Source organism: Poecilia reticulata, chromosome 22, assembly GCF_904066995.2.
Source record: "Poecilia reticulata chromosome 22, P_reticulata-male-v2, whole genome shotgun sequence".
Taxonomy (NCBI): domain Eukaryota; kingdom Metazoa; phylum Chordata; class Actinopteri; order Cyprinodontiformes; family Poeciliidae; genus Poecilia; species Poecilia reticulata.
The window spans coordinates 19,172,992-19,200,751 of NC_088851.1; the positions used below are offsets into that span (position 1 = coordinate 19,172,992).

The following is a 27,760-nucleotide window of genomic DNA, read 5'->3' on the forward strand; positions in this document are numbered from 1 at the left end:
GTTAGAATGGACCAGTCAAAACCCAAACCAAAATCCAACAGGGAACTTGTGGCAAGCCTTGAAAACTGGTGTGTATTTGCAGCAAGAAAAATGGTTCATCAAAGGATTGACTGGAATGTTACTCTTAAAAAACTTATATGTGTATAAATTTGAAAAGCATGAATTTATCTCCTTTCACTTCATATGCACTACTATGTGTTGCTCTATTGCAGTAAATCCCTATAAAATATCTGGGAGTTTGTAATAACATTTGGACAAGTTAAGTTTGCAATGCACTGTGTTGAACATCTATGTAGCTTATCATTCTCTTAAAAAAAAAGTAATCGTTTCTGTATGAGCAAATTATGACATCGCTTATTATTATTGTGATCAAGTGACTGAGCGATTCTGCCTGTTAATGCTGTTAAATACAAAACTGACTAAATCTCTGTCCTCTCATTAACATTCCAAGCCCACCTGATTTAAACTAATTTATTGCACATGAATTCAGCATTGAATTTAAAAATGCATAAATATTGGTAATTTTCTTTTACACACATAACATAGAGGGGCGTTGGGGGGGGCATAGCAATGTTTTGGGCATGGATCTTCCAAGACATTACAAAAACACAAATGACTTGAGTTTAACTAGAGCGACTTTAAAACAATTTTTTCTTATAGCCATACAAAGTTCATTAAAGAACTCACCAATTCATCTGTTTTACTTGAGCTTTAAAACCAGAAAGGAAGCTACTGCATAAAATCTTTGTTAATGTAGAATTTTAGAATTGTAACGTCTCTCTTACATGAAGCAATACAACACAGATGTTTTCTGAAGGATTAGTAATCCTCTTTAGATCATTTGCAAAGCAATTAGGCATGCCTCCACAAAGATAACAGCCTTAAGAGATAAGATGGCACTCGCACAACCTTCCAAATGTGATAGCTGCCTCGGAGCCCTGATACCACCAAGATTTTCTTAAATCCCTGTAAATGAAATTAGAAAAAAATATATATAAAAAGGTGATGCATCTCCAGTGCGATCATGTAATTCTATTAATAAATTTAATGACCTCATTCCTAAATCCTCAGTTATAAGATGTAAAATAATCACATCATAAATACTATACAACACATTTTATACACTGTAATTAGTTAAGATGCATGGTGTCAACAATAATACATACATGTTATATATCAAGGCAATTACATAAATACATTAGCTGCCAAGAAACCATATGACATAGAGAAAGATGACTACCAGAAAGTCAGGGGAAAATGGCTCCATCCTCATTCGAAGCCTGTCCAAACCTAGTGAATCTCTTCTGAAATACAAAGTGAGTTGAACTAAGGTGACTTACAACATGCAATTGTCAGCAGGAACCAGAGAGGCCTTTTTGCATACATTTTCATCATCAGTACACATTACACAGTAGGAACAAACGCCACTGACAAGAAAGGAGGCAAAAAAAAAAAAAAACCTAATTCCCCTTTGACCTGTGACCAGTGTCACAGAGGGCACTGCTCTGCGGGAATGCAGATGAGTTTCAAGCAGAGTTTATGACAGCATTGTTGCTGCTCTTCCTCATAAGCTCCAAAGCCTATCAGTGGACAACAGAAACCACCGGGCTAGACCAGGCCGACCAGGCATCACTCATTCACTCACCTCCTAGGTGCCTTTGTCAGGTGATTGCTGCCGGAAAAAGGAAAACAGATCAATACATCTCCCATGGGCCTGACAGGTAATCTTTACCTGGGATGAAATATGAGTGCAACCAGCCTGCCGGATTCCTTAACTGTAACAGGACAATTGACTAGCTCTACGGAAGCCATTCCCCTATTTCTGAGCCATTGTAAATTAATTTTGAGGCATAAGGTCTGGGAGAAGTGTCATTATGGGGACTGCTAATTATTCTGTGGCAGCTTGGGTGTCATTTCCCAGCTACTGACTAACCCATGCAGGAATCGATGCATCTTAATGTGAGTTTCCACTGCAGAAATCTTTACCATGAAGAAGGAATCATACTTTAATAAGCTTTGTTTCTACTACAGGAACCATAGTTAAATTAGATTAGCTGGGCGTAGTCGTACTCTTTGGTTGTATCTTAAACAACAGGCTTGGTTTTGTAGTTAACTTTATATTAAATGAAATTAGTTTTTTTATAACCAATAACTCGCAGTGCTTACATTCAATTACATGAATGCAATCAGATAATCTACTAATGTGGTCTGACAGCAAGAGGAAAATTAAACTTTCTTGAAAATATGTTTCAGATCACAAAATGCAACCCAAAGTTGTAGTATTTAATATGAGTGACTGGATTTAAATATTGTATTTCGGAAGAAAATAATCAATTACTCCAAGTTTCTAATCCTCAATCAACAGAATATATAAATGAGTAAATGAGTGTGAAGTTTCTCGCATCATCGCGCTCCACTTCCCTTCCAGGGACGTTTTTTTGGGCTAAATGTTACTTGTACTTTTATTAGGCCCTTTTTCATACAATGGAAAAAACCAAAAAACACTGACCATTAACTGTAAAGCTCTTCCAGTTCAAAACACACATAAATACATCTCAAACAGTTGAGACGCAGACTGCTCTAAAAACAAATTTATACATTTTTTTATCATTAACCACTTTTTTTCTGTTTTACAATAATCATTAACCTGTGCAATTCCTATTTACCAGGTGTAATGCTGATGTGAAAGGAGGGAAACCAGTAGCGGCTGTGGGGTTTGCGGAGACCTGAACACTGACGAATTTCTGTGGCAGCAACTAGCAAAGTAATGTGAGGCATCCATTTAAACTATAGTGTGCCCACACAGCATTTATAAATGTCATTCCTCCCCAGCATGATCACATAAATCCTTCTCACACAGATTATTGCAGACATATAACTCACATTAATTAGCAAATCTCATTTTATTAAATGCAATTTTTCTCTTTAAAAAGGCTTTAAAATATCTGAAAAGACATGTCATGCAGCTGGTGATTATGTTGTGAATTTCTGTAAAAAAAAAGTCTTAAAAAATGTGATTAACTTTTGGTTAAAAACTTCATCAGACTTTTAGCAGGGGTACGCTGCTTACACTTGCAGTTTTTACTGGTTATAAGCAATATTTAACTAAAAACTTGGTTCTTAGTCTTATTTTTCTGTTTTTATGTGTTTCAACCATGCATGTCCGAGCATGCATGCTTCTAGATAACTGTACACTTCGGCTGCTGGTACACCTGAATTTTCCCATTCAGGGACAATATAGGATATTTCGATTTTTCTCTAATTATGGTGGATGATCTGTGATGTGGTGGGCCTCTTTCTTTTCTAAATTTTCAGGGAGCTTTGTTAAAATTCTGTGAATCATGAACTCATTAAAATATGATGACATTTTAAATTGGAATCTGGTGAACTCTACCAGAAAAATAAAAAATGGGTCATCAATGGGTCTTCCAGCTGGAACATTATCCAAAATATATGGGAAAATCAACACAGAAATGATTCACCGAACACACAAACCTTCTTCTTTTGCCACTGCAGTGCCTGGACCTGCAGAAAACCTGTTGATTGAGCTGAAGTGAAGGGAACATAAAACCAATTCAGGACTCTGGATCAAATGGGGAGAGGGCCGAGGAATCCTCAAAGATCTTTCTGTATGTATGATCCAAACATGTGAGAAATTTTAGGAGACTAAAATTGTCCTACTGACAAAAATGTGGGCTGTAAAATATACTGATATGAGTTTCATCATTGAATAAATGTACTCGCATTGTAGGTGATTGAATTTTATACATTGTTCAAGTGAGATAATGCTACTGCACTAAAAGTTGAATTGATTTTATTGGGATGCACATATTTTTCTACACACCTATTTATTTGCTGTGCTCAGATTATTTTGTTTGTTTCCTCGGATTGCTGCCATTGATCTCCTAGAGGTGAAACCACTTGGAAACTATATACCCAGAGGAGTTTTGAAGATACTGTGTATAACCCTCCTTTCCTGTTTCTTGTTGCTCCTCCAGCTCCAAAAGCAACTCAGCCAGCATTGCTAAAAAAAAGAAAGAAAAAAACCTGCTTTTTCAGACAGATTTACAGCCAGCCTTGAACTTTAAATCTGTTTGGGGAAATTTGAATATAGAAGGCAACCTGAAGAGAACAGAGGCGGCCCTCTGAGGACCATGACTACGCTCCCTCTGTGTTGTGCTAATGAGCACCTTTGTAGCAACTGTAGCTTTTCAAATCCATGCTAATAGGAGGCCTGTACTTTGTGTGGCTCGCCAGCGGTGGTCGCCTCTCTTAACCCCGCAACAGCATGTGGCAGCTAAACATTGTGATGTTCATCTCCCTCGGAGCTAGCTGCTTTACAGCCATTGTTGGTTGCCTTAAAGTGGAGCAGTCGCCCCCTGGTCAACGAGCCTCAACTGACCATACTTTCCGAGGTTCCTGCTGACAAGTGCTGTGCTACGGGAGTGGACATAATTAATGGATTATGCAGTGGCGGGTGGCCTGGAGACTCAGTGTGGAAACAGGAAGAGCAGTAAAGTCTTGAGTCGAACGAGGAGCCACTTGAAGCTGCCTTCTTGCTTAAGGAGATGGCGGAGCGCTTAACAAGGCTTGATTGCATTAACATTTGTCATGCTTAATATACTACCTGGAAGGGCTGGATCGAGCAGGAACATGCTGATTTGAAGACTAATGATGTGCTTTTGTATTTTTCTTTCTTTGTTGTAAAGTTTGTGGAGTAGAAGGGGGTTCTAGCTATTTCGTTCTCAGGCACAATCGCTTTAGGAATTAGATGCGTCTGTCAAGCCTCTTTCAAGTGTCCTCGTGGTTGCCCTGGAGTAAAGACGAACTCTCAGGCTGAGCAGAAGTAGGAGACTGAGGTGTACTTGGTCCTACTGCTCCAGGGTTTGGTGTGTTACTGCAGCCACCTCCTTTTGCCTCCTTTCTCTGCTGATCTTTATGAAATGGGTTGATAGCTATAAAGAAAGACAAAGAACATTTCAAATTTTGAAACATGGGGGAAAAAAAGAAAAAAAAATGGTTCAAATACAGCTGGATCAATAAATTAGTATATTAGTGAAAAGTGTATTCACTTCAGTGACTCCAGACAAAAAGTGAAATTTGTAATTTATATAGATGTATATAGTTGTAAATATACCTTAAATATGACCTATTATGCTTCCTTAGGTTAAGATAGGTCTATGGGCTACATAAAATATGTTGATTACATTTTTTATACCAGTGTGTGTAGTTGCAAAGTTCTGCTGTAAAATAAAATCAACATCTCCATGAATCAGTTTGTTGGACTTCAGAAAACACATTTGGACCAAAACCAGCAAATGACGTGGCTACTGAAATAATCACTGACTGTAGAAACTTCATTCTTCTTCAAACTCTGGAAACTTTTATTTATTTCTAAATTCAAATTTAGAAATCTCCGTATGTACTGAATGGCAATAAAATGAGTTAAATAAATTAACATTTGATGATATTCTAAGTTTCTCACACGTGCCTGTAAAATCCCCCTTTTTTTGCTCAATGAAGCTACTTGAATTAAAATAATAAATCAAATTCAGAACTCATGGATCACTGCTTTGAATGTGTGGAAATATAACTGAAGCAATCCTCTACTAATAAGTTAAATATTAATGAGATTTTGGTCATGTGAGCCAAATCCAATTTGGCCCCATACGACTTGAGGACACGGATATTAAAAGGCCAATTTTTCCAGCTTTTTAAGCTTAACCAGTTTTGTAGCATTTATGTTTTTAACTCTAATCATCACACTTCGTCTGTCACTGACACCTTCCCCGTTACAGATCCTCTTTGGTTTGGAAACAGCAGAGCGCATTTTCACCGGCGACAGAAGAACAAAGGAACAAATTCGCTCCCTAACCTGCTTTCCTGCAGCTTCTACTTCAGTTTTGATAAATAAATCCTTCCAGGTCGCCACCCCAAAAAGGTAGCACCAGTCGCACAACGTATTTTCCAGGCAGCCCCACAGCAGAGGACAAGGCAACTAGAAGTGACATTGTGGCTGTGGGCTGTCTCAAAGGATTAGGCATTACAGCATTCACTGGCATGTGCTTTAGTTCTTTCCCCTTCTATCTGTTTGTGGCTCTTTCCAGATGACTTCTTCCCCAAACTGATCCGGCGGGCAAGATAATTGATTAATATTTCTTGAGGGAATGATGACTAACTGCTGCTGAGGTCCAACCTAAACACTTCAGGTTAAACATAGTCAAAGGGCTTGATCAAAATTCAGGAGTTTTCATATTTGACAGATACAAAGAAACGGCAGGGAACATTAGTTTGAGTGCATTAGCATGAGCGAGGTGCACCACATACCAACAAAAGTCCAACGTGAAGGTCAGAGTCAGGACGAGACAACGCAGTCACAGTAGAAACAAAACAAACCGCCTTCAAATTAAATGGTTTTTATGCAATTTATATGTATCTAAGGTTTTAGAGTAATTTTTTACAAGCTTTCCCACTTTATTTTAAAATGATGAAATTTAAAATTATTTTAAAATAGATATCCACAATATCTTGAATTGCAGTCATCGCCGCAATATTAATCATAATCAGAAGAAGCACCATAAACCTTTACCAGCAACTTGATAAAAATGCCTCTTCTTCAAAAGTACATGCAGCAAAATGTGTCTTTGTAACAGGCTCAACGTAGCAACGTGAATCAAGATTATAAGAACTTGATGTGGTTCTCTGCTGAGGTTTTCATACATATACAATTGGAGTTTTTAGTCTAAATAATCATCAGCTTAGAGATGGAAAAAATTCAGGACTGAAAATAAAATAATACCAACAAAAGTCTACAGAAAACTTAAGAAACTGTAAAGAAATATTCCTCAAATGTCTTTGAAAAGATTACTGGCACCTTGAACGGAAAAGAGACGGATTACTCAAGAGTTTTGAACAGCATTTTACAAAACCACCTCTTTCTGTGATATTATATAAAGACAAGACACCAAAGTATTTTATTAGGATGTTTTGAACTTCCAGTCAAACTTAATAAACATTATCTCCCACAACCAACACACCACATGTTGCCCTGCAGTGAAACACGGTGGTGAAAGCATCATTCTGTGGGGTTGCACAGAAAGGATTAGAATGGTCTAGTCAAAGTTTAGATCTGAATCTAATGAGAATCTGACGAAAGAATTAAACATTGCTGGAGTGGATTTTATTTAGGAATATCAGCGCAAACGAGGTTTGTGGAAAAAAGAAAAGCTGAATCGAATCTAGAAACATGAAGCCATATGAAAAAAATGCAGTGCATTTTATGTAATAATATTTAAGAGGGAATTTATGTGTTTAAATGATAACTTTAAAGAAAACTGAGTGATGCATTCCTTTAACTGAGTAATGCATTCGAAGCAAAAGCAACACCTGCAATCAAGCAGTTTTACACCAAGGTCAGTAAAGAAATTAGAATGCAACGATTCTCTGTCAGAGGAAGAATTACAGTACATACATTTACTGTGGGTGATAATGGGAAGTTGAATGGAACCACCTCACCATCTTAATAAGCTCTTATGAGATGCTCTCTAAAAACAATCATTACAGGCCTTCCTGGAGCACTGCCGCTCCCCCTGTTTATTAATCAGCTAATTACACATTGACAGTAATGGGCCTGCTGATTCCCACACTTAAATGAACAGGGTTGAATGGCTCTTTAATGATTAGCCTTTGTGTTTCTCTTTCCCTCTTTTTCTCTGCTGCTCCCTCTCTTGAACACACACACACACGCACCCCCCCACCCCCCACCCCCCACACACACACACACACAAGGATCTTTTTACAAATGCAAAAATAAATAAGACGTTCAAATCAGACCTCCCGGCAAGAGGGTTTGCACACAAGTCAAGAAGCACCTGACAGAATGGACTGCTAAAAACAAATATGTCTCCATAAAGACAAACAGAAAATTGTGTGTATGCAAAGGCAGCTGGTAAGTGGAGCCTGTACATCAACCTGCGTGAATTTCAGTGCTAAACTCACCCTGCAGCAACATCAAAAGCCCCCCCAGCACATAAAAGTTTGGTGCAGCAGCGCAGACAGGTGCAGGTAGAGACCGAATAAATGGGGCTGGGGGTTGAAGGACAAGAGCAGGTTGTGGAGTGGAGCTTGAGAGGGCAAAATAGTGCGGTGGGCTGCATTTCTGTCAGCACAAGTGATGGCTGAGTGGTAGCGTTATTTGTCTTGTGCTGCCACGCAGCCCTCGCACCAGCCTGGGCATTAATGAGAGGGGGCCGGACCGCCGGGCAGGAACGCAGCGGGCCTCCGGCGAAGGTGATCTGTCAAGCTGCCGTCTCGCTTGGGCAAGGGGACACGTGAAGGCAGAGGGGGGAGAATAGGTGGTCTCTCCATGGCTAAGGGCTGGCCTGCACCTGCTGGGCACCCACATTGTACCAACATATCAAAACAGCAGTCTGATGTTGACTAACTTGACTATAAACAAGCATAATTTCTTCCTGGAACGATCACTATACACACATCTAAATCAGATTATGGACCAAAAACGAGTAAAATGTTGAAACTATGCAAGCACATATCCCAGCCAACCATTTTCAGTCAATTTAATCAATTTAATCAATTATCACCACTGATAAACAGCTGCATTTGCATACTTATCTCTCTGTGTCTGAACCAAATAAAGCCCAGAACATTTCACAGACAAGTATTTTAATTTCAGTTTTAACCAAGAGTGATCTTTTAGGATGAAAATTCGTCTTACTGTGAGAAAAGTAATTGCAGAGAAACTTGAGTTGCTATTAAAATACTCTTGCAATAACATTTCCACAGCTACATAACAGTAGCAGGGTTAAACTTTCACAAATATGTCAAAAATGGACAGATTATTTGGAGACAAGTGAGACTTGTCCAGTCACTGGCTCCCAAACACAAGTCCTCTGGTGACCGTGGCTCAGCGAAATGGAAGCAACACATTTCAGTGTTTCAAATAACAGATTTTGTTGGAAGAGTTCTTACTCCACTGGCAAATTGTGGGCAAAGCAAGCTCATCACAGAATGATTTCCATAAGGAGCCGGTTTGTTAGATCTCCAAACTACATCAGAAAAGAGTACTAGCTAAATTCCCAATGTGAATCCTTAATTTCTGAATTAAACTTTAACATCATCTCTTTATATTTTGTTCACAACTGCCTGTATTTCTTTTTTTTTTTTCTTTCGTTTTTACATACTGGTACTTCTGAATTTTAAACATGTGTCTGAATAGACTTATTGAAAGCTACAAGCCTGAAATCAAAAGGGAAAGGTTTTAGTCTCGATAATATATACCCTTAAAACTATTAAATGGGGAGAAATAACAACAAAAGTATCTTTTGTTCAAAAACTTGTTGGACTGGGTTGAATTTCTGGATTGGCAGGAAGGAAAGTAGAAAGTCTCCAATTTAAAGCTGAGAAGTGGAGTGGTCATCTAATCCAAACAGATACCTGGCCTGATAAGTTCTTGTGTTTTGTTGTTTTTTTTTTTCTTCACGACCAGGTTTAGCAGTGCCGTGAAGGTGCTAAAAGGGTAAAGAAAGAAGACAAAGCAACAGCTGGGTACCGCCTGAGTAATTTCCCGTGGAGTCCCGGAGGATACCTTCAGCCACAGACCATTTTCACTCCTGATTACAAAGTTCCAGATCCAGCCACTAACATATACAACAATCCACTTCCTCTGGCTAATCCAAAGACTCAGCTGTCGTGTTCACTGAGAGCAATACGTCGCTCTTTCTGCTGAATGCAGACAACAATCTTTCCATGCAAACAGGATGTCTACCGGGAAACGACTTCACTCAGTAAATCACAGAATCTGATTTGCCTCTGTGCACATTTATGTCAGAGTGGCAGCAAACCAAAATTCCTGTGCGGAGAGTGTGAAAGCTTGTCAGAGTAAGTGTGCATCTCCTGGAGGTCCTGTGATTACTGAGCAGAGACATGGTGCAGGGGGCTGCCAAAGTAAAGATTTATACAGAGCAGTTGCAGCTGCAGAAACTGACATTGGACGACATGGGATGCATGATAAATCATAGTGGGCAGAGGGCACTAGACTCAAGAAACAGTAAAGCAGTCCGAACAGGGTCGGAGAGGATGTGCCGTTCAGTAGCGCTTCCTCTTTATCATCCCCTTACACATAGACAGACTTTAATATAAAATTCAAGCAATTTTAAATTCACAATTTCTGTGCAAATCGCAATAAAAACGTGCAGAATTCTACAAAAAATAGATATTTTCAAAGTGATTTCATTTTCAGTCTGTTTATAGTAGACTACAGGTTACCTGTCAACAGACTGAGGGATGTCCTGCTTCTGCATGTTGAATACAAGAGGTCCTTAGGGGTCAGGGGTGAATCTGTTTTTTTCTACTTTTATGGGAAGAGGTTCAGCACTGGGAAGGTGAAGGACAGAACTGCCAGCTATTCCATCACTCAGTGCAATAAATGGATCCAATCTGTATCCAAGCAAAGCATTGGCTGTTTTTAAATTCCACCTCTTTTATCCAAATGAATGATGGACCCCAGTACAGAGCCCTGTGCAGCAATATTAATATACATCAGGGGCCCGCACCCCTCAGTAAATCAGGGAACCACCAGCATTTGTTATTTAAATGACAAACTGCAGCTGCAGGAGTGGTGAACGGAGAGGAAATGGTGGACAAACCAATTCAGATTTCAATCCAGTGAAGACACAAGGTTCAGAGCCATCAGGCTAATGAAAACAGGCAGCTCCACTGGTCTAAACACACAGCACAGACAGCTTAATGTCTTCTCAGATAGAGTAAACTCTGTGTAATGCCAATTATCACTTCTCTGTGCTAAACCTCTCCTTACCACCTTACCAAATAATCAATATTTGATTGCAAGTAATGAAAAGTTTAAACCTTTTCACGTTTTGCCACATTAGATGCATAAAATTCAATATCATTATGATATTAATTACAGAATTCAATGTAATATATAATTGTGAAATGAGAAGAAAGGGTGTGTGGTGCAAAACATGTTTTACTAAAAAATGTGTGTGATGCATTTGTATTCAAAGCTCTTTAGATAAAATCCAATTGTGAACAATTTAATATCAGTCATTAGAGAACATTAGAGAAGAAGCAGCATAAGGAAGACTAAGCAAACATACGTCCAGAGACAATGGCTTAGTTAAGAAGTTAAAACACTGTTTATAATCTGCTTTAGGCAAAGATAAAAAAACAGAGACAGCAGAGGATAGTTTCTGTAAAAAAAGAAGCAAATCTGACATTTTTCAGTAGCTTGTAAAATGCTATTGTGCTGTCACAAATGTCCATTTCATATCTCCCCTTACTGCTCTTCCATTTTTATTGATGCAGGCCTATAATACCACTCAAGTAGATTGTTTCATAAAAATGTTTGCTTTCATGTTCCACAAAAAACATTCTGCTTTGACTTGGTGTTTCTGTTGTGTGTTGACAATAACCATACTGAGAAGAACAAAAAAGAAAATTTAAAGCTTGAGACTAGAGTGGAGTTGTGGTAATACGTAGACTGGGATGGACAAACCAGCTTTGCTTTTAATAATGTAGAACAATAAGTAAGGGCAAAAACAAATTCCCTACACATTTGTCATGTAAATGCTCAATATTTTTTCAAACTCCAATTTTTAACTACTGTCAGTCTTTTTTAAGTGTAAAATTTGAACTTTATTATGAATTTATTAGGGCTTGCTTGCTTAGATGGATGAATGGACAGACAGTCGGATAAAATTTAAATAGGAAACTAAGTCTAGTAATTGCAAAGGGATTCTAAAATCAGGAAAAATCCTTTTACCGGTAATTTGTACCAAATTCTATTTAAAGAAAATCACGTCAGTGTTACATTGCAACACCAGCATTAAAAATAATGTCTAACCAAAGTTGCTAAACTACAGAAAAACATATGTAATACAATTGCCTTTTTCAACATCTTTAAGACGTGGTTTCCAAATTAGTGCAGATGTGTGACTGTGTGAAGACTGTTACCTGATGCTGAGATGAAAACAGCTTCTGTTTCTTTCTTCCTCCGCACGTCAGATGAGCACAACAGTCCCGGAATGAAATTAATCTGCCTGGAGGGCCAGTGAGACAAAAACATCACCAAATCATGAAATCATTTTACAAAAGTCAATAAAAACCAGCACTGCACATTTGGAAACACACTTTGTTTGCAGTCATCCATGCATATTTATCATGTATACATTTTTCTTCATTAAGCTTTCTTTTTCCATAACTGAAATGAGTAGAGATGCTGAATCAGAGCCATTTTTGTGTTAAACACATGATCCTGCTCTGGGCTACGTGCGTCATGTTAGGTTCACTGCAAGCAGAAAAGCCTCATCACTGATCTCAATGGCTCTGAATATTGGAGAGAAGAATTTAAGTTCAAGAATTGCTCCTTCATCTGGGGGTAGGAGAGACTTTTAATGTAGGCGCAAGAGTGAAGTAACATGAATATTTAAGATGAAATGTGCAATTATGGTGTCTTTTATATTCCTTAATTTTACATAATATTTTTCAAAAGCTTTAACAATCTTTTTTTTTTTACATTTTCTGCAAAGCCAGACTTTCTTGTAATATTTTGAAGATGTCTTGATTAACAGTATCTGAAAGTCATAACTTTAAGAAAAGGAAAATCATCATCCTTCAGTTTATCATCTATTTTATGTTAGGTTTTCAGGTGATACCGTTATAATCAGGACCAACATTCATCATGTATTAAAGTCATACTATTATAGAGTTTTACATTTTTTTGAGTTTTTTTTCAAAGGTGGAATGATAATTCAGCCTGTAACTTGTGGCTGATATTTACATACAGGGTTAAATATAATCATACATTCCAAAAAATTTTGGTTATAATGTCCCTTAGCAAGTGACTCCACTAATCACATGCCTCAAAGAAGCATCTGACATACAATCTCTTCTTTTAGTGAGAAGCAGTAGAGCTAAGTTAAACTGGTTAGCTATTTGTATGCATTTGGAGTCTGTGTGGATTAAAGAAAACTTTAAATAACTTCAAAATTGTTTAACCAGTCTTTTAAAAAATAATATAAACTTTGCAATTAAGCAAGTCAAAAAAGTGCTAATATATCTAGTAATGTGATATCTTTAATATTCTTCACAGACTACATTAAACAAACAGAAACAAAGTGTGACATGAAGTAAATATCTCAATAAATCTTCAAGACAACAACTTAAAACAGCAGAAATGCAGACAGAGGGATAGTAGGACATCCCCCTCAGACACCAGGCTGCATAAAGCTTCACGTCCCTTTCAGACACATTGTACAGCGAGGTCCTATCAGGCCAGCGTTTTAACTGGCAACCCATTCCATGACCTCAACACCCATAAATCACATGACGGGTGTGCAGGCGCTGGGTGTTGAGAGCTGTTCAGGGCATGCTTTGAGCGAAGTCCCTATGTTGTATAATCAATAGATATAAAAATAAATGGCCTGACCGTTATTCTCTCCCTGCTACCTTTCTCTAATAAAATCCCAGTAATGCATATTTCATTTACTTTTATACTTATTGATTACCTGTACTCCAGTTAGTAAATCACGCGCCTATCGATCCCTCAATCGTACCTCTGTCGGACAGCACATAACCAGCCATTTGCGCCCCTGATAAAGAGCTCAGACATTGAACTCCCCACAGTAAATCTTTGCAAACTAACTTTTTAATTCCAAAATCGATCCACATTTAAACGTCGCATTATTTCACAAGGCACGCCTGCGGCATTAAAAGTAATACCGTGATGCATTTGGCCTTAATGTATGGAGGGCCATCCCTCTATCTCCTTCCTCACTGCATCGAGGCAGTGACATGCAGCCAGCCTGCAGCCTGGAGGGAGGAAAGCGCCCTTTCCTGCTGCAGACTGCAGGGAGATGGAGCCTCTTCGGGGCCATCCGGAGCCCACTGAGGCACTCAGCACAATCCTAATCAAACATGAGAAAACTATCAGCTGGCTCATTAAGCAGGGGAAAATACTACCAATTATTTCAGCAGAAACTGCAAGCTACAACTGTCAGCAGTTGTTCAAAAAAAAAAAAAAAAAAAGCACCGCAGTGTTAATATTATTTAACATCTGTTACTTCATCAGTTTTCAAAAGCTCGACAGATGTCTCTGTCTAAATTTACTAAAAATGCGATGCAGGAGCAAAGCTTGACTTTGAGGCTCTATGCAGCAAAAAAGGGGGCCAACAACTAAATGCTATCAAAGACACAAGGACACAGAGAAAAATGTGCACAAGATGGATTTTTTAGGTCATATGAGACTTTAAAACACAATGAAGACCCTCAGGGTTCTAAGTAAAACAGCACTGACACGGGGTCAATTGTAATTTTAGCGCACACATCCAAAAGCAAATATATCAATTAGAAATGATGAATCAAAAGCAGAGGGAGAAGTTGCAGTTAGAAAAACGACCATCTATTTTCATTAGTGTACATGCTGCTTCAGGTGTGAGCGGGATCTCAAGATTAATAGAGGAATTCAAATGAATCAGAAAGGATTAGGCTCTCCAGGGAGTATAATCAATAACTCCAAATCAATAATCAATAGGCCACTCACACCAATATACTAACTGCTGACACTGTGATCTCACAATTAAAATGAAAACTGGGAAGGGAGTGGTGTAAGACTATGATTTATCTCGTAGCGCAAGTGTCATTTAGAAATAAATAAGTCAATAGATAAAAGATGCTAGTGCTGTGCAGCTCGGCTGGGAGGCAGTCATGCATTTTAAAGTGGCCAGTGGCCCCGATGCAACCTAACCCCACAAAACACTGCGTCTGCTCACACAAAGATTCTAAGATAAGAAGAAAACACTCTAAAACATAAACAAAGATACTAAAATGAAGCGGTCTGAATCCTTTATAGCTGCCTGGATTTTGTGAAGTGTAACAGTAGTTCTGGCAGCAAGCAGTCCCACAGCATGATCCTGCCACTACCAGGAATGGTATAGACCAGAATGATTTAAAGCTTGTTTCATTCTGTAAAATCACACAGGCAATCTAGCTGTTTCAGGGTTATTCCCGAATTGAGCCTTGGTGGTAAATGGATTGTTGTACAAATTACCATGAGAGAAAAAAAAACTTCCTGAGGTCCAATGGAGTCTCTATAAGTGGTCAGTATCTTACCTGCAGTAGTTCTTAGGGTTGTCAGAGTTGGGAAAAGAGATTAAAAAAAAAAAATTCAATAGTAACCTAATTTCCTAGGACTCAGCACAGGAATGTAGTTGCAATCTTTTTCAGAGCACAACTAACAGATGATATATATATATTATTTTTCTAGTTTCTGGGGGTCCCTTCCCCTTTTTAATGCCACCCTGGGCAATTTCCAAACAGCCCACATCAAAAACCAATATAGCACCAGTCTCAAGTCTCAAAGTGTTTAATTCCACATTTGCCCTGTAAGTAGCTCCATCCATCCAGAAATGCATGCCTACAGAATGATGTCACTTCCATGTATCATGTAGGAGATGGTGCATTGTTAGGCTATTGTTCTGCACAAATTGTCTTCTCTTCCATATGTCTGTTTCCTCTACTAAATCATTTCAGAGGACTTCTTGAGGACTTCTACCAACAATGGAAATCAGAAATATGTAGTGCACGACTAGATTGTCAGCTTTCGATCTCCACAACTCCTCTAGAGTTACCATAACCCTCTTGACTAATTACGTTCTGAAATGTTTTTTATTTGCAAAATTTTTTAAATGACTCACTACTTTGAGTAGCAAACAGTACCATTAAAATACATCAAAAGTTTCTGTTGTATTGTGAAAAAAAATGTGAAAAGTGCAAGAGGTATCATTACATTTTCAAGTAAAACGAAGAGTACCAATCAAAACCCTAACCCAAACCCCTAACCCTAACCCTAACCCACTAAGAGACATTTCTGTTTGTATGTAATTGTTTGGGATGAACTTGACTGACCTAAGCACAAGGCAGCCGTATCACTGGAGAGTGGATTTGAACACCTCGGGGAGACGGATTCAGCTTGTGCCGTCCAACGAAACACATCAGAAGCCCCTCTCGTCAATCCCCTCCCTCTCTCTCCCTCATTCATTTGGGAGTATGATTTATACTTTTTGAAGTGAAGGGTCTTGAATCCCACTATAAAGGAATTAAGAGATCTCCCCTGAGTCTGTCATTCAAATGAGAGCATGGCAGGGATATGAGGGCTTTTTAATAGGAGAAATTAGTATTCACAATGCCTTAAACTGGAATCTGAAGGAACCTTTCAGGTGGAGAAGAAAGGGCCAGTTTAGAAAAGAAAGCCCTAAGAAGTCGGGGGCTTTTCATAGCAGTCGTGTTTTTGCCCCTCATCAAGAAGTGCCTGAGCGCTCTGTGAAATAACCCAAGAGAGTGGGGAAGGAAAGGCGTGTGGATATGTGTGTGTGAAACAAAAATTAGGAATGCACCATAAATAGGCAGAGTGGAAACAACACAATGAGAAGTCCCACAGTCTCCAGGCCAAGAGGGCTGCTCAGTTCCTCAACAGCTCCCCATGCAGATCCAACTGTTCCAGGGAAGACTGGGAGCGACGAGACGCTTTGACAAACATCTTTTGGATTTCTCTAACGCTTCTTTGCCGACCCAGAAATGGTGGAATTTAAATCAACATTAAGTCAACAAAGCATTTCTCTATTTGTAGTACCTGACCTTGAAAACTAGTAAGTTGAGCTGAATCTGAGAGGTACTTCAGTGGCTTACTGTTGTTAGCTTAGCTCCAACTTTGGAACTAGGTTTTCATTAATGGACAGATTTTATGTGGTCAAAACATTTGCTTTATGCAGGAAAAATATATATATTTGAATGCATAAAACAAAAAAATTCCATGTAGTTCCAGTACCTTCAAAATGCATTAAGACCATTTTGTTTTTTCCATGTCTTGCCACATCACAACCAAAAACATCAATGTATTTTGCTGGGTTTTTATGTAACAAACAACATTTAGTAGTGTAAAGTTATGAAGTAGTTGTAGTAGCTGTTGCTTTTCAGATTTCCTGGTGTAAAAATCCTTATTACACTGTGATTCTCCCAACATTGGGTCACAGTGGGGATGGTGTATTCAAAGTTATCTGCTGACAGTTTTCTGCCTCATACAGCATTTTGTATGTACACCAAATAAAACATGTTCTTCCACATGTTTGTGGTCTCAATTATAAATCCATTGTCAAATATAGCAGATAGTACTACTTGTGGGTTTCCATTCAAAAACAGTTTTCTTCTGCACCATCTTCCAATAATGGCAGACTTGTGGAGAGCACAACTGTGGTACATACCACAGATAAAAAAAAACAACTATTATTATATCACTTCTGCATTAAAATAATGTGCTATACTTTTGCAAGATACAGTAGGTGTAACCAAAGTGTGTATTTGCTTCAAAGCAAATGAAATGAATATATATATATATATATATATATTTGTTTTTTAATCTGCAGACAATAATAAAGAAGACAATGATGCTTCCTTTAACATTTGCCATTACCTACCTGCTTCTGATGGATGGAGGGGAACATCTGACATAGGAACCTTCTGACATCATGTCACTGGGACACATCGGTAGTGGGCACAAAGGGTTCAACTGTAAATTTCAAGTGTCAAATTTAACATTGAAAGTTTTAACGGAACAAAAGCAAAATTGCATAAAGAGGATTTGATGTCATAACTTGCCTGGTTTCTGTCTTGGTTCCCAACAGAAGGCAGCCAGAATCTAAAAGGATACAACAAAACAATGAATGGTAAGATCCACATGGCAACCTCAGTTTCAGCAGGATCTCTTTGAGTGTCTTACTTTCTCTGGCAATGATCTGCAGAGAAATGTCTCAGTCTTTCTACAAACACCGGCATGTTGTTGCTCTGTTCAACAAAAGTTGCAACAAAACAAAACAAAGCAAAGTTGGCACAACAGTTTTCGGCTTCTTTGACATTAATGAGGATGCATTTCTTTTACCTTTCTAGGAAGACGCCTCCTGTCCCGCCTGATGCAGCAGGCAGCAGAGCAAGGCAATCGTTTAGGACGTGAATGATACCCTGCAACAAGTAAAAAAACAACTTTATCTCCGTTTCCTCACAGCTGATTGAAACCAATTGATACCTTTTTTGGTTATTGCACTCTAATATTAAACAAATGAAGCTGTTTACATTTCTGGCAATGTATAAAGAAGGACATGAGTAGCTAGTCAGCTAGCAGGCTAATTAGCCAGCCAGTCAATGAATTCGCTAACTGGCTGGCTATTTGGAAAGATGAATGGATGTTGCTTTTTACGGCAGAACTGGAAAATTCTGACAGTCTGACAGTTTTTCCAAATTGTGCAGCAACCCTGAGACTCACCCACATGGAGTCTAAACATTACAGAATCCCCCAGTTATATCCCTAAAAATAAATATAAAAACTTTGACCACCTCTAACAGCGCGCCGTGCAGGTTGGAGGAAGTTGGTGGAGGATTGTCTATCCTCAAGTGAAAGTGGGCTGTCAGAGTCCCAGTTAGGCAGCAGGCCGACTCCGCAGTCCCCTTCAAAGAACCAGTCGCTCTGCTCATCATCACCTGCACACATGGGAAGGTAAATGCATTATTGGTTGGAGTGATATCACCCGATAAACATTGGTTCTTTCCTAAACCATTTAGATTGTGGGCAAATTTAAAAGCCTGATGTTTCTCAGTGGACTGCGCAGCACCAGACAACACTGGTTCTTCCCCAGACAGCGAGCTGATCTCAAGCCTGTCACTCAGCAAACTGTCCACAGGAACCATGCCTCTCACAGTCAAGGTGTAGTGACAACTGTTAAATCAGAGGCCGCCCGGCCCCACCGCGGCTAATGAGATTAGCAAAGGCTTCAGCGCTCATTAACACGACATGACAACGTCTTATTAGAGTCGCCTGGGTGCCCAGCAACCAGCCCATTGTAGCCAAACCTCTTTATCCAGCCCCAGAATTCACTCAGAATTGAGCACAGCCATGCTCACAAATTTTTCATAAAACGCTATATGTTAAGGCAGATCAATTTGTGATACCTTGTCTTCCTTCATCATTGGTGAACAGACCGGGGTCACTGCTGCACGTGCTGCTGGTTTCCCTGCAAAGAAAAGGCACAAGGGAAAAAGAGAATAAGGATCTAAGACTTGTTTGGATCACTTTGGAGGTCAGATGAATATTATGGAATATGAAAAGTGAACAATGTAAATTAAGAATTTACATGCCCCCTGAAATATCAATATCTAAAATGTGGCATTCAGAAACAAAAATAATGAAAAAGAGCAAAGCCGGAGGTCGACATGAATAGAAATGACACAAAAAGACAGAGCGCTGTGTGTTTCTGCCTCGTTGCGATGGCGAACACAAAGGCATCAGGAGGGACTCTGATCGAAGCTACTGAGTGACACGAACAATCTAATTGAATATCCTCCGCTGTCAGCTCCAATCTAATCTGGCCCACATTGTGGAGGATGACAGCACTGAGAAGCACAGTCCCCCTGGCCGCCCCTCCCTTTGGGTGTGCCCCTCACACACAGCAATCCACAGACATGCCACCACTTCCACGCAGCAACTGGCTGACATCTGCTGTGTGGGCTGCCATCGCTTACCATCCAGACCGCCCCGCTGCTGGTCCCCTCCACACCCTTCGGCAAACCCCTCTTACTGGAAATCTCAAAGCCAAGATCATTCTTCACAAGGGAATTCATTTGGAAACTACTATTTCACTTCTGCCAGTCACTAAGAGTGGTACTCAAAAATCTAAGTTGCACAGTGGTAATTGATTATTCAATCAATTATTCTGATAATTAATCAAACTGAAAATAATCTGTATTTTCTGATTTTCCATTTAACAATGTAAACCTTTTTTATTCAATGTTAGAAATACATTTTTTTAAAAAACAAGTGATTCAATTCCTTTTTTAAATGAAAAAATAAGCATTTTATTGCCTAAAATGAAATAACATGCCATTCCTCTGATGAATTTGATCCAGGTCAAGCTAAAACTAGGCCACTTAAGAAGTTTTGGCAAAAAAATTATTTACAGACACAGGACTTGTTTACCTCAAATGCAAAATATATACTTATTTTGCACAAACTTGGCTTAATTACTGCTCTGAGTATGTTGTTTTTTCAGCAAATTGAATTTTTTGAGTCTGTATACTCCAGTAAACAATTAATTAATTACTAAATTAGTTTACGATTATTTCAATAAAAGAATCATCACGATTAAAAAAATCTTACGCCTTGGAAGGAAAGTACGTACAATTAAGAGGTGGTTTAATGATTTTGCAGAGTGTTGAACTCAGCGGTTTTATATTGTAGGAATTTGTTTCATTTGTTTTATAAATAAGTTGCAGTTATTAATTACAGCAAAAAGTGAAACATTTTATATGACAAAAATGTCCCGGATTTTGACTCAAGAGTGGCAGCTGTATTGTTTAAGTATTGAACTTTATGTTACTCTAATGGAGCGGAAGCTGAGTTTTCCTGACTCTCTTGCAGATTGCTTCCTGTTTATCATCTCTGACCTTGCTTGCAGGTCTGGAGGGTTCGATATGTGCTGATACAGAGCTTCGCCATATTGCACAGGGCTCTGAGTGACGTCAGGATAAGAAAACGTCCATCCAGACTGTCCATCTGATCCGTGGCCAGATGGTCGCACATCATCTCCCCGAAGATCCAAGAGAAGCAGATGCGAAAGGGGAGACGGCATCTCCCGGGAATCTGGAAGACGTCTGGCCCAGCCCTGGACCGTTCCTCCTCCCCCATCCTCCCTCACCCAACGCCTTCAACCCCATCTCTCCAGACTGATTCCCCGGGCCGATCCTCAGTAACGATGGAAACATCTGCTGACATTTGATGCACACAGTACAGTGGAGGACGCAGGTTTGGACATTTACAAAGATAATTGTAATGATGTTAGCACATTTCATGCTGTTAAGGACCAGCTCGGAACACATATTTCTTCTTCAGATTTTTTTTAAATAAAAATAATTTCTTCAGCTTTTTGGAGAAAGTTTATGCCAAGTCTAAGAAACACAGGAATTAACATTTATTCAGAGACTCATTAAACTGACAAACCCATTTTTTATGAGACAAAATATGTTTTCTTTATTAAGTGGTGACCTTTACCAGACATACCAGTGTATTTAAAAAAAATAACATTTTCTTCTGAATTTGGAACTTTAATGACATTATTTACTAAATTGCAGTACTTTGCAAAAGTACTAAACTGACTGGCAGAGTAGGAGGAGCCCAAGTCCAAGAAGAGCCAAGATGTCCAAGGCAACGCTGGAGAAGCAAATTCTCCAGAGTTCAGGTACAGGAATCGGTTAACTATCAATTGTACACTTAAAAATACTTTAAGTGTACAGAAAGTATTTTTACTTTACTCTTCAGTAAAGTTAAAATACTTTACTGAAGAGTGACAAGAAGAAAGTCATTGCCAAAAGTAAGCCATAAAAACACTCTTCTGAAGTTTACCCAAGACATGAAGAGAATACCACAAACATGAGGAAGAAGGTGAATTGTTTTGACTATACACAAACACTGTATGTATGATGAAAATTAACAATCATCATCATCCTGAACACACAAAATACAAGAAAATCCTGAAAGGAAACCTAATAAAGTTGCAAAACACCTGAGACTGAGAGGAGGTTCAACTTTAAGAGCTGACTTGCAGCGATAACTGGAATGAAGGGGATTTCTCCAGCGTACCAACTCGCACCTCAAACTTTTTTGATATGTTTAGTCAAAAAAATTGGAAATCATGTATCCCTTTTCTTTCGCTTGCCAAATATGGACTACGTTGTGTTAGTATGGCACATAGAAACCTAATAAAAATGCACTGTTGTTTGTTGTTGGACAAAACTTCAAGTTCAGTGGGTATGAGTACTTTTACTAGACACTGTATGTTAAAGGGAGCAAGGGCAAAACTGCATAGTTAAGGGAGATAAACTGAATTCCCCATATGGCCCAATTGTCTCTACACAAGCCAAAGAGGAGAAGCCAAACACAGTATCCAGATGAGCACTAATCATTAGGATATAATCCTCAGCTCCTGGGAGAGGCAGACCAGTTTGCACAGAGATTACAGGCAAGCCACCATTTATTGAGCCGAGGCTCATTCTGCAGAGGAATAAAGGAGACGAGCGTTGGAGGGGAGCAAAGTGCTGATAACAATGGATCTGCGAGCTCTTCAAACAAGTCGCTTCAACCCAAATCTGTGCCCTCTTCCATTGGTGTCTGATTATAAGGTTATCCCACCCTCCCTGAGCTGCAGTAATTGGATTAGTCTCAGAGATTTATTAAAATTAACTTCAGCAAACGCTGAACTGCCTCCTCAAAAACTCCTCATGGAGTTCTCAAATTCTAAATTACAGCACAACAGAGCAGAGCAAGCTCTGAGAGGCTTTGGGTTTTTTTCCTCCCAAGAAGTCAACATCAACAGAAGCGGCACACAGCTGGAGACGGAGGCTGGGCCCGGGAAGCCGCTACCCACAGGTTAGGGCTGCTTGCTGGGCCAGCCTGGGTGCCAGGTGGCCTCAGTGCCAGCAGGCTGGGCCAGGTCTAATCAAGGATGTGGAGTCCAACTGGAGCTTCCAACATCTGCTCTCCCCGCACTTGGGTGGCTGAAGGCGAAGCTCAACTCGGCGTGCACATAAGGAGAGTGACCTTGAGGAGGGGCACATTTCAGCAGACCAAATGCTCTAAATGAAAAAGGTTAACAGTATGAAAAGAGACCAAAGGAATCCACATGGTTCAACAATGGCATCTGTGTCTGACATTCAGTGGACCACACAGCCTCAAAGTATAAATATTGCTGTTGTAACACTGTCAGCCCCTCATCCCTGCTGCCATTTGTTAATACCCCTTTGCCTCCATCAAGGCTTAACCGTTTGATTGTTCAGCCCTCAGTACAGAGTGGCAGTCCACTGAGCAGCAATCAAGACTGTTGCAGTTGTGTAAGTGAGAAATGATTGACAGCACGCTTAGGCGCTCCCATTTATTTCTTCTCCTGGGCTGTTTTCTGTCAGAACGGCTATTGATTTTTCCATAAAGTAAGAAAACAAATACCGTTTAGGGGCCAGGGAGGTCAGCACAAATTAAACCCGAAGACGTAAAGCTTTCTCTGCTCCATTAACGGCTACTTCAGTCGCTCGTGTGCTTCATATGATCAGATGATAATGAGATCCGCAAAGAGAATAAGCACTTGAAGAAAAACAAGAAGTTGACCGTTATATTTAAGGCTGAAATGATTAATAAGATTAAACCGATTATTCGATCTTTGATAAATTTGTCAACTAATTTAGTAATTGATTAATCGTCAACAACAGTATACTGACTAACAAAGGCCGTTTACTGAAAACACAACATACTCAGAGCAATAATTAAGTCAACATTTGCTAAAATATATACATTTTGCATTTACGAAAAAATAAACCTTCTTTGTTGGTAAACCTGTTCTACCCAGAACTCCTAAAGTGGCAATTTTAGCTTAACTCGGTTCAAATTCTGTAAAAAATAAAATAAAATCTCCTATTACCGGTACTCTGCAAAGACATATAATCTTATCAAGTATTTTTGGTCTAGTTCCTAACGCAAATGTCTTAGTACACTTTAAATAAGACAAAAACTAACTTACAAGTAACTTTTCATCAAGTCCAAGGGACTTGTTTTAAGTCAATGTTTTTTTTAATATTGATAAAAATGTTCTAATTCCACTGGCAGATTATTTCACTTATAACATGGGAAAAATGTCTTGTTTATTCACCAGAAACTAGACAAAGAATACGTGACAACATTTTGTGTTTTTTGCAGTTTAAGCACCGTTTGATATCCAGTTATGAATTGGTTAATCCAAAAACTAACTAAGAAATTAGCCCTACACTGTATTCATGTTAAGTCAAGCAGAAAAGGCTGAGCTTTTCACATACTGCATTATTTGCTACTGCATTATTTGATCAAGCATTTTTTTTTTAATTTAAAAATTAATTGAATTATTAATGTATTTGTGTCTTACATTACATTTCTAAAACTGTATAAATAAGACTTGGGTGGTTAAATTAAAATCTGCATAACATGGAAACTTTCTAATCTGATCAATTATTAGAATAATCAATATAATCATAAGAGATTACTAAAATAATAGTTGGTTGCAGAACTCTAGTTATTTTTGTCTAATACATGAAACAGCATAAGGAAAATATAACAAGAGTTTGGGTTTTCTGTGTAGGACTGTACAATGAAAAGACTCGATGAGTGTGAAGAAAACCTCTATGCAAAAGACAAGCATCACAATCTGTCATCCCACCAGGATCAATATAAACACATGGACTGAGGACTGCTATGGAAAACCATTGTCACTCAACACACTTCACAACAGCATCCAGGATGTAAACTGAAACTGTGTTATGAATAGGTGAAACCATACATCAACTCAAAGGTGGAAAGCCTGTCCACATCTTTGGACACAAGCTTGTATCAGTTGCACAGAAAGAATGTAACCACAACGCTGTGGTCAGCTGAAGCCACTTTTAAGTCTAAACCCTGGGTTTATCCAGATAGAAGACTTTAAAAGATATTAAAGGCTGTTTGTGTGATTTATGAGGATGGATTCATGTCAACGGTATTTGTAATGTACATTAAAAATACAACTAGAAGTTTGTGTGTGGATTTGTGGAAACATGCTGAAGGTGAAGTGTGGAAAACAATAAGAGCTACTTAAAGAGAAGCCTCTCCCTTTTGAAGAGCGGCTCAATTTCAAGGTGTTACATTGGGAGGTCAAATTTATTTTAAGTTATGTTGAGATATAAAGCATTTTTATAACAACTGAAGGTAACATAGCTGCTTCTTTGTGCCAGAAAATGTAATCACAACCCTGGAAAATACATAATGCGGCCCCTTTAGAGTATAAAATTGGCATCCAATTTGACAGCTGTTTTCAAGGTACATTTTCCTCTGTGGTTTCATTCTTATTTTTATACATTTACTAAATATAATGTAACAATCAGCTTGGCTTATAAAGCCCCTTGCTGGTGGAAATAAGACCCACAGTGAAATGAAACGCACACAGGAGAGTTCACTCTGGGACTGTGGGACAAACAGAACTTTAATTACCAACCCAAAGTCAGGCATATATTTCAAAACAAATCAATACCACACCAAGTCACTTATTTATTTGTGACAATAGTTTTCAAAGGGCAATAATGAGCTGGGAGATGCCTGAGGGCAGAGCTGCCAAAGATCCCTCCCTCATCATCATAGCAGGTAAAAGACATAAGGATGAAGATTATCATTCATTCATAATATCAACACTTCAAAATAAAGAAGAATCATTTCAGGCTCAGAGGACAGGCTGCATATTGATAACGCGTTTGATTACCACTTAGATCATTTTAAATGTGACTTGTTAATTTATTCATTCTTATACTAAAACGGTCCCTTCAGAATTGTTCAAGATGTAAAGTTTTACAGATATTCTCTAATAAAATCTGCAACAAAATTCCTTATTTTCCTTTCAATATGAAAGAAAAACTGAATGTAGTTTTCAACATGAAAATGAAATAGAGATCACATTACCCGTCAGACATGTTCTCATCTGGACCATCTCTACGTTCCTTCGCCATCTTTCTTTTCCAGCACTCCTTTCCTATCATTCTGCCTCCGTCTGTCTGTCTCTCAGGTCCAGTCCAGCTGCTCGACCTCCTCCTAGATCCTGACAAACGCTGAACCTTAGATGGCCTGTGTCTCTTCTTTCCGTGATGCAACTTCTGCTGAAGTCTGACCGTCATGTCTGAAGTCATACGCTTGACCTTCCTGCGTCTTCTGAGTGGCTGTCCTGGATTACTGTCGGTGAAGGAATCGGACTCTGGCCAAGATGGGTGTCTGGATCTGACAGTGCCGCCGACGACGCGAGGCCAGTGGTCAGTGGTGACCATGTCATCTGAGTCGCTGTAGTTTGCCACAGCGGTGGTGAAGGTGGAGGATATGTTCTCCCTGTATTCTTTGGCCTCATCCAGGCTGGACTCAGAAGCCTCAATCCAGCGACGTCTGCGTGCCACTGGATAGACGGAGGACTCGTGAAGGCGCTTCCGACCTCTGCGCCGCCGGATCTGTCGCCGATGCTGCAGCGGACTAAGGACCATTTCTTCCCACAGCTCCCCTAACTTGTTTTGCTCAGAGGCCTGCTCCAGTGCAGACACCAGGTCCTGCACCAGCTCATCCATCATGGTTCTGGAAACCACAGAGAAAAGAGTCAACTGATTTACAAATACACAACACAGCAATCTGAAAGCACTGATAAACAAAGAAGCAGCAGCTTCTTTGAAGATCACTTTTTTTTGGACATTACAAAAACTCACATTGAGAAATAATGCTCTATTTTCTTTTCTATGTGTGCCTTTTTCTACCTTTTTTCAAACATCGGCTAATTTCTCTTTATGTATCATGAAAATAGGCAGTAGAACTAAAAAAATTTAAAAAAAATCAGAAATAAATGTTATTTTACAAAATAGTTTAAAAAAAATGTTTTTGCATTATAGAATCCAAGAAGAGGAGAAATTTAAAATTGTACATCATTTTTCTCACTTAATTTTTTTTATAATAACCAGAAAGTGATACAAGCCTGGGGTCAATTTGTCATATTTCTAGTCAGACAATATTAGAAAGTGTTCATATTATTGAATATTTAACATTACTATCAAGTTTTTTTCAAAGCACTAGGAGATTTGACTTGAACCTCCACTCTTGGTAATAACTATTTTGAACTACGGTACTTCCTCCTATGAAAAATCTAATCCTCGCAGGCTCAAAGATTTGCTTCAAGGAACGTTCTGTTTGTTGAATTGTTTATAGACCAAAAATGGATGAAAATGGGTGAAAAATCTAACTAATTTAGTAATTTTTTGACCAACAAATCATCTATCAAAAGTGACCTCTGGTCAGTCTTTTGTTGCACATTAGCTACAGAGTTATCTAAGTCAAGCATATCTGGATTTAGATTACACATTTTTGGCGCCAAGAAAATAGTGCTAAAACACCAATAGGTACAGCTTGCAGATTGAGGTTCTTCATCATTTTAAGTAACAGTAAAAAAAACATTCACAGGAGATTACAAAAAAATCTGAATGGAAAAGACAAAACTCTGATCCACTGATTTCTCTATATTATCACATGTAATTCACTAATTATGCAGCCTTTCAGAGATAGCAGCAGGGTGACTTTAAGTCAAGCAGCAAAGCATTGATGAAGCTCGAACAAGAGCTGCTTCTCATTTGATTACATCAGTATAGAGGAGACCACCAAAAGCGCGTGCACTTTTCCAGCCGCCAAGATAAGCTTAAAATGTCTTTATGACCAGTGAATTATGCTGCAGGGCAGCTTTGCAGCATCACTGCAGCAGAACAACAGCAGAGGCACGCTGTAGTAATCTGCATGCTCTGAACTGTTACATAACAGCTCACATGTGAGCTCGGCACAAGGACAGACAAATATCTCCCGAAATACCACCGAACCGAGCCATTTATGAGCGCTTAACGCGGCCATTGTCACACAGAAACTGTCTCTACATATCTACTATGAAGCTAAAAATAACAATTACACTCCAAAGGCTCTGAACACTCACCAGTCGATGTCTGTCTTGTTTTGTTTTCAGCTCCCAGCTGGGAAAACAGACGCACTTCCGCCCTGCAGTGCAGCCAATCAGGTGGCTCCGCCTCGCTGTGACGTAGTTCCAAAACAACACGAGTTCATGCAGATAGG

The 27,760-nt window shown here is 39.0% G+C and overlaps 1 protein-coding gene across 1 annotated transcript; it reads right to left on the minus strand.

Annotated features, from left to right (window-relative positions):
• Nucleotides 1-1,027: 1,027 nt before the first annotated feature.
• LOC103459054 (G patch domain-containing protein 2-like) lies at nt 1,028-27,760 on the minus strand. Its single transcript, XM_008400276.3, has 10 exons — nt 27,624-27,760; nt 25,580-26,233; nt 19,033-19,094; nt 18,421-18,564; nt 17,969-18,048; nt 17,810-17,874; nt 17,689-17,728; nt 17,508-17,599; nt 11,992-12,077; nt 1,028-4,955 (listed from the first exon to the last, which is right to left on the minus strand). The coding sequence occupies exons 2-10, from the start codon at nt 26,227-26,229 to the stop codon at nt 4,792-4,794; spliced, it is 1,383 nt and encodes a 460-aa protein (XP_008398498.2). The 5' UTR covers nt 26,230-26,233; nt 27,624-27,760; the 3' UTR covers nt 1,028-4,791.

Coding starts and splice junctions, on each gene's coding strand:
- LOC103459054 (XM_008400276.3), bottom strand. CDS start 26,229: ATGATGGATGAGCTGGTGCAGGACCTGGTGTCTGCACTGGAGCAGGCC. Junction 19,095..25,579: donor GATGAGAACATGTCTGACGG/GTAATGTGATCT, acceptor TTTTCTTTGCAG/GGAAACCAGCAGCACGTGCA. Junction 17,875..17,968: donor GGAGGCGTCTTCCTAGAAAG/GTAAAAGAAATG, acceptor TTTGTTGAACAG/AGCAACAACATGCCGGTGTT.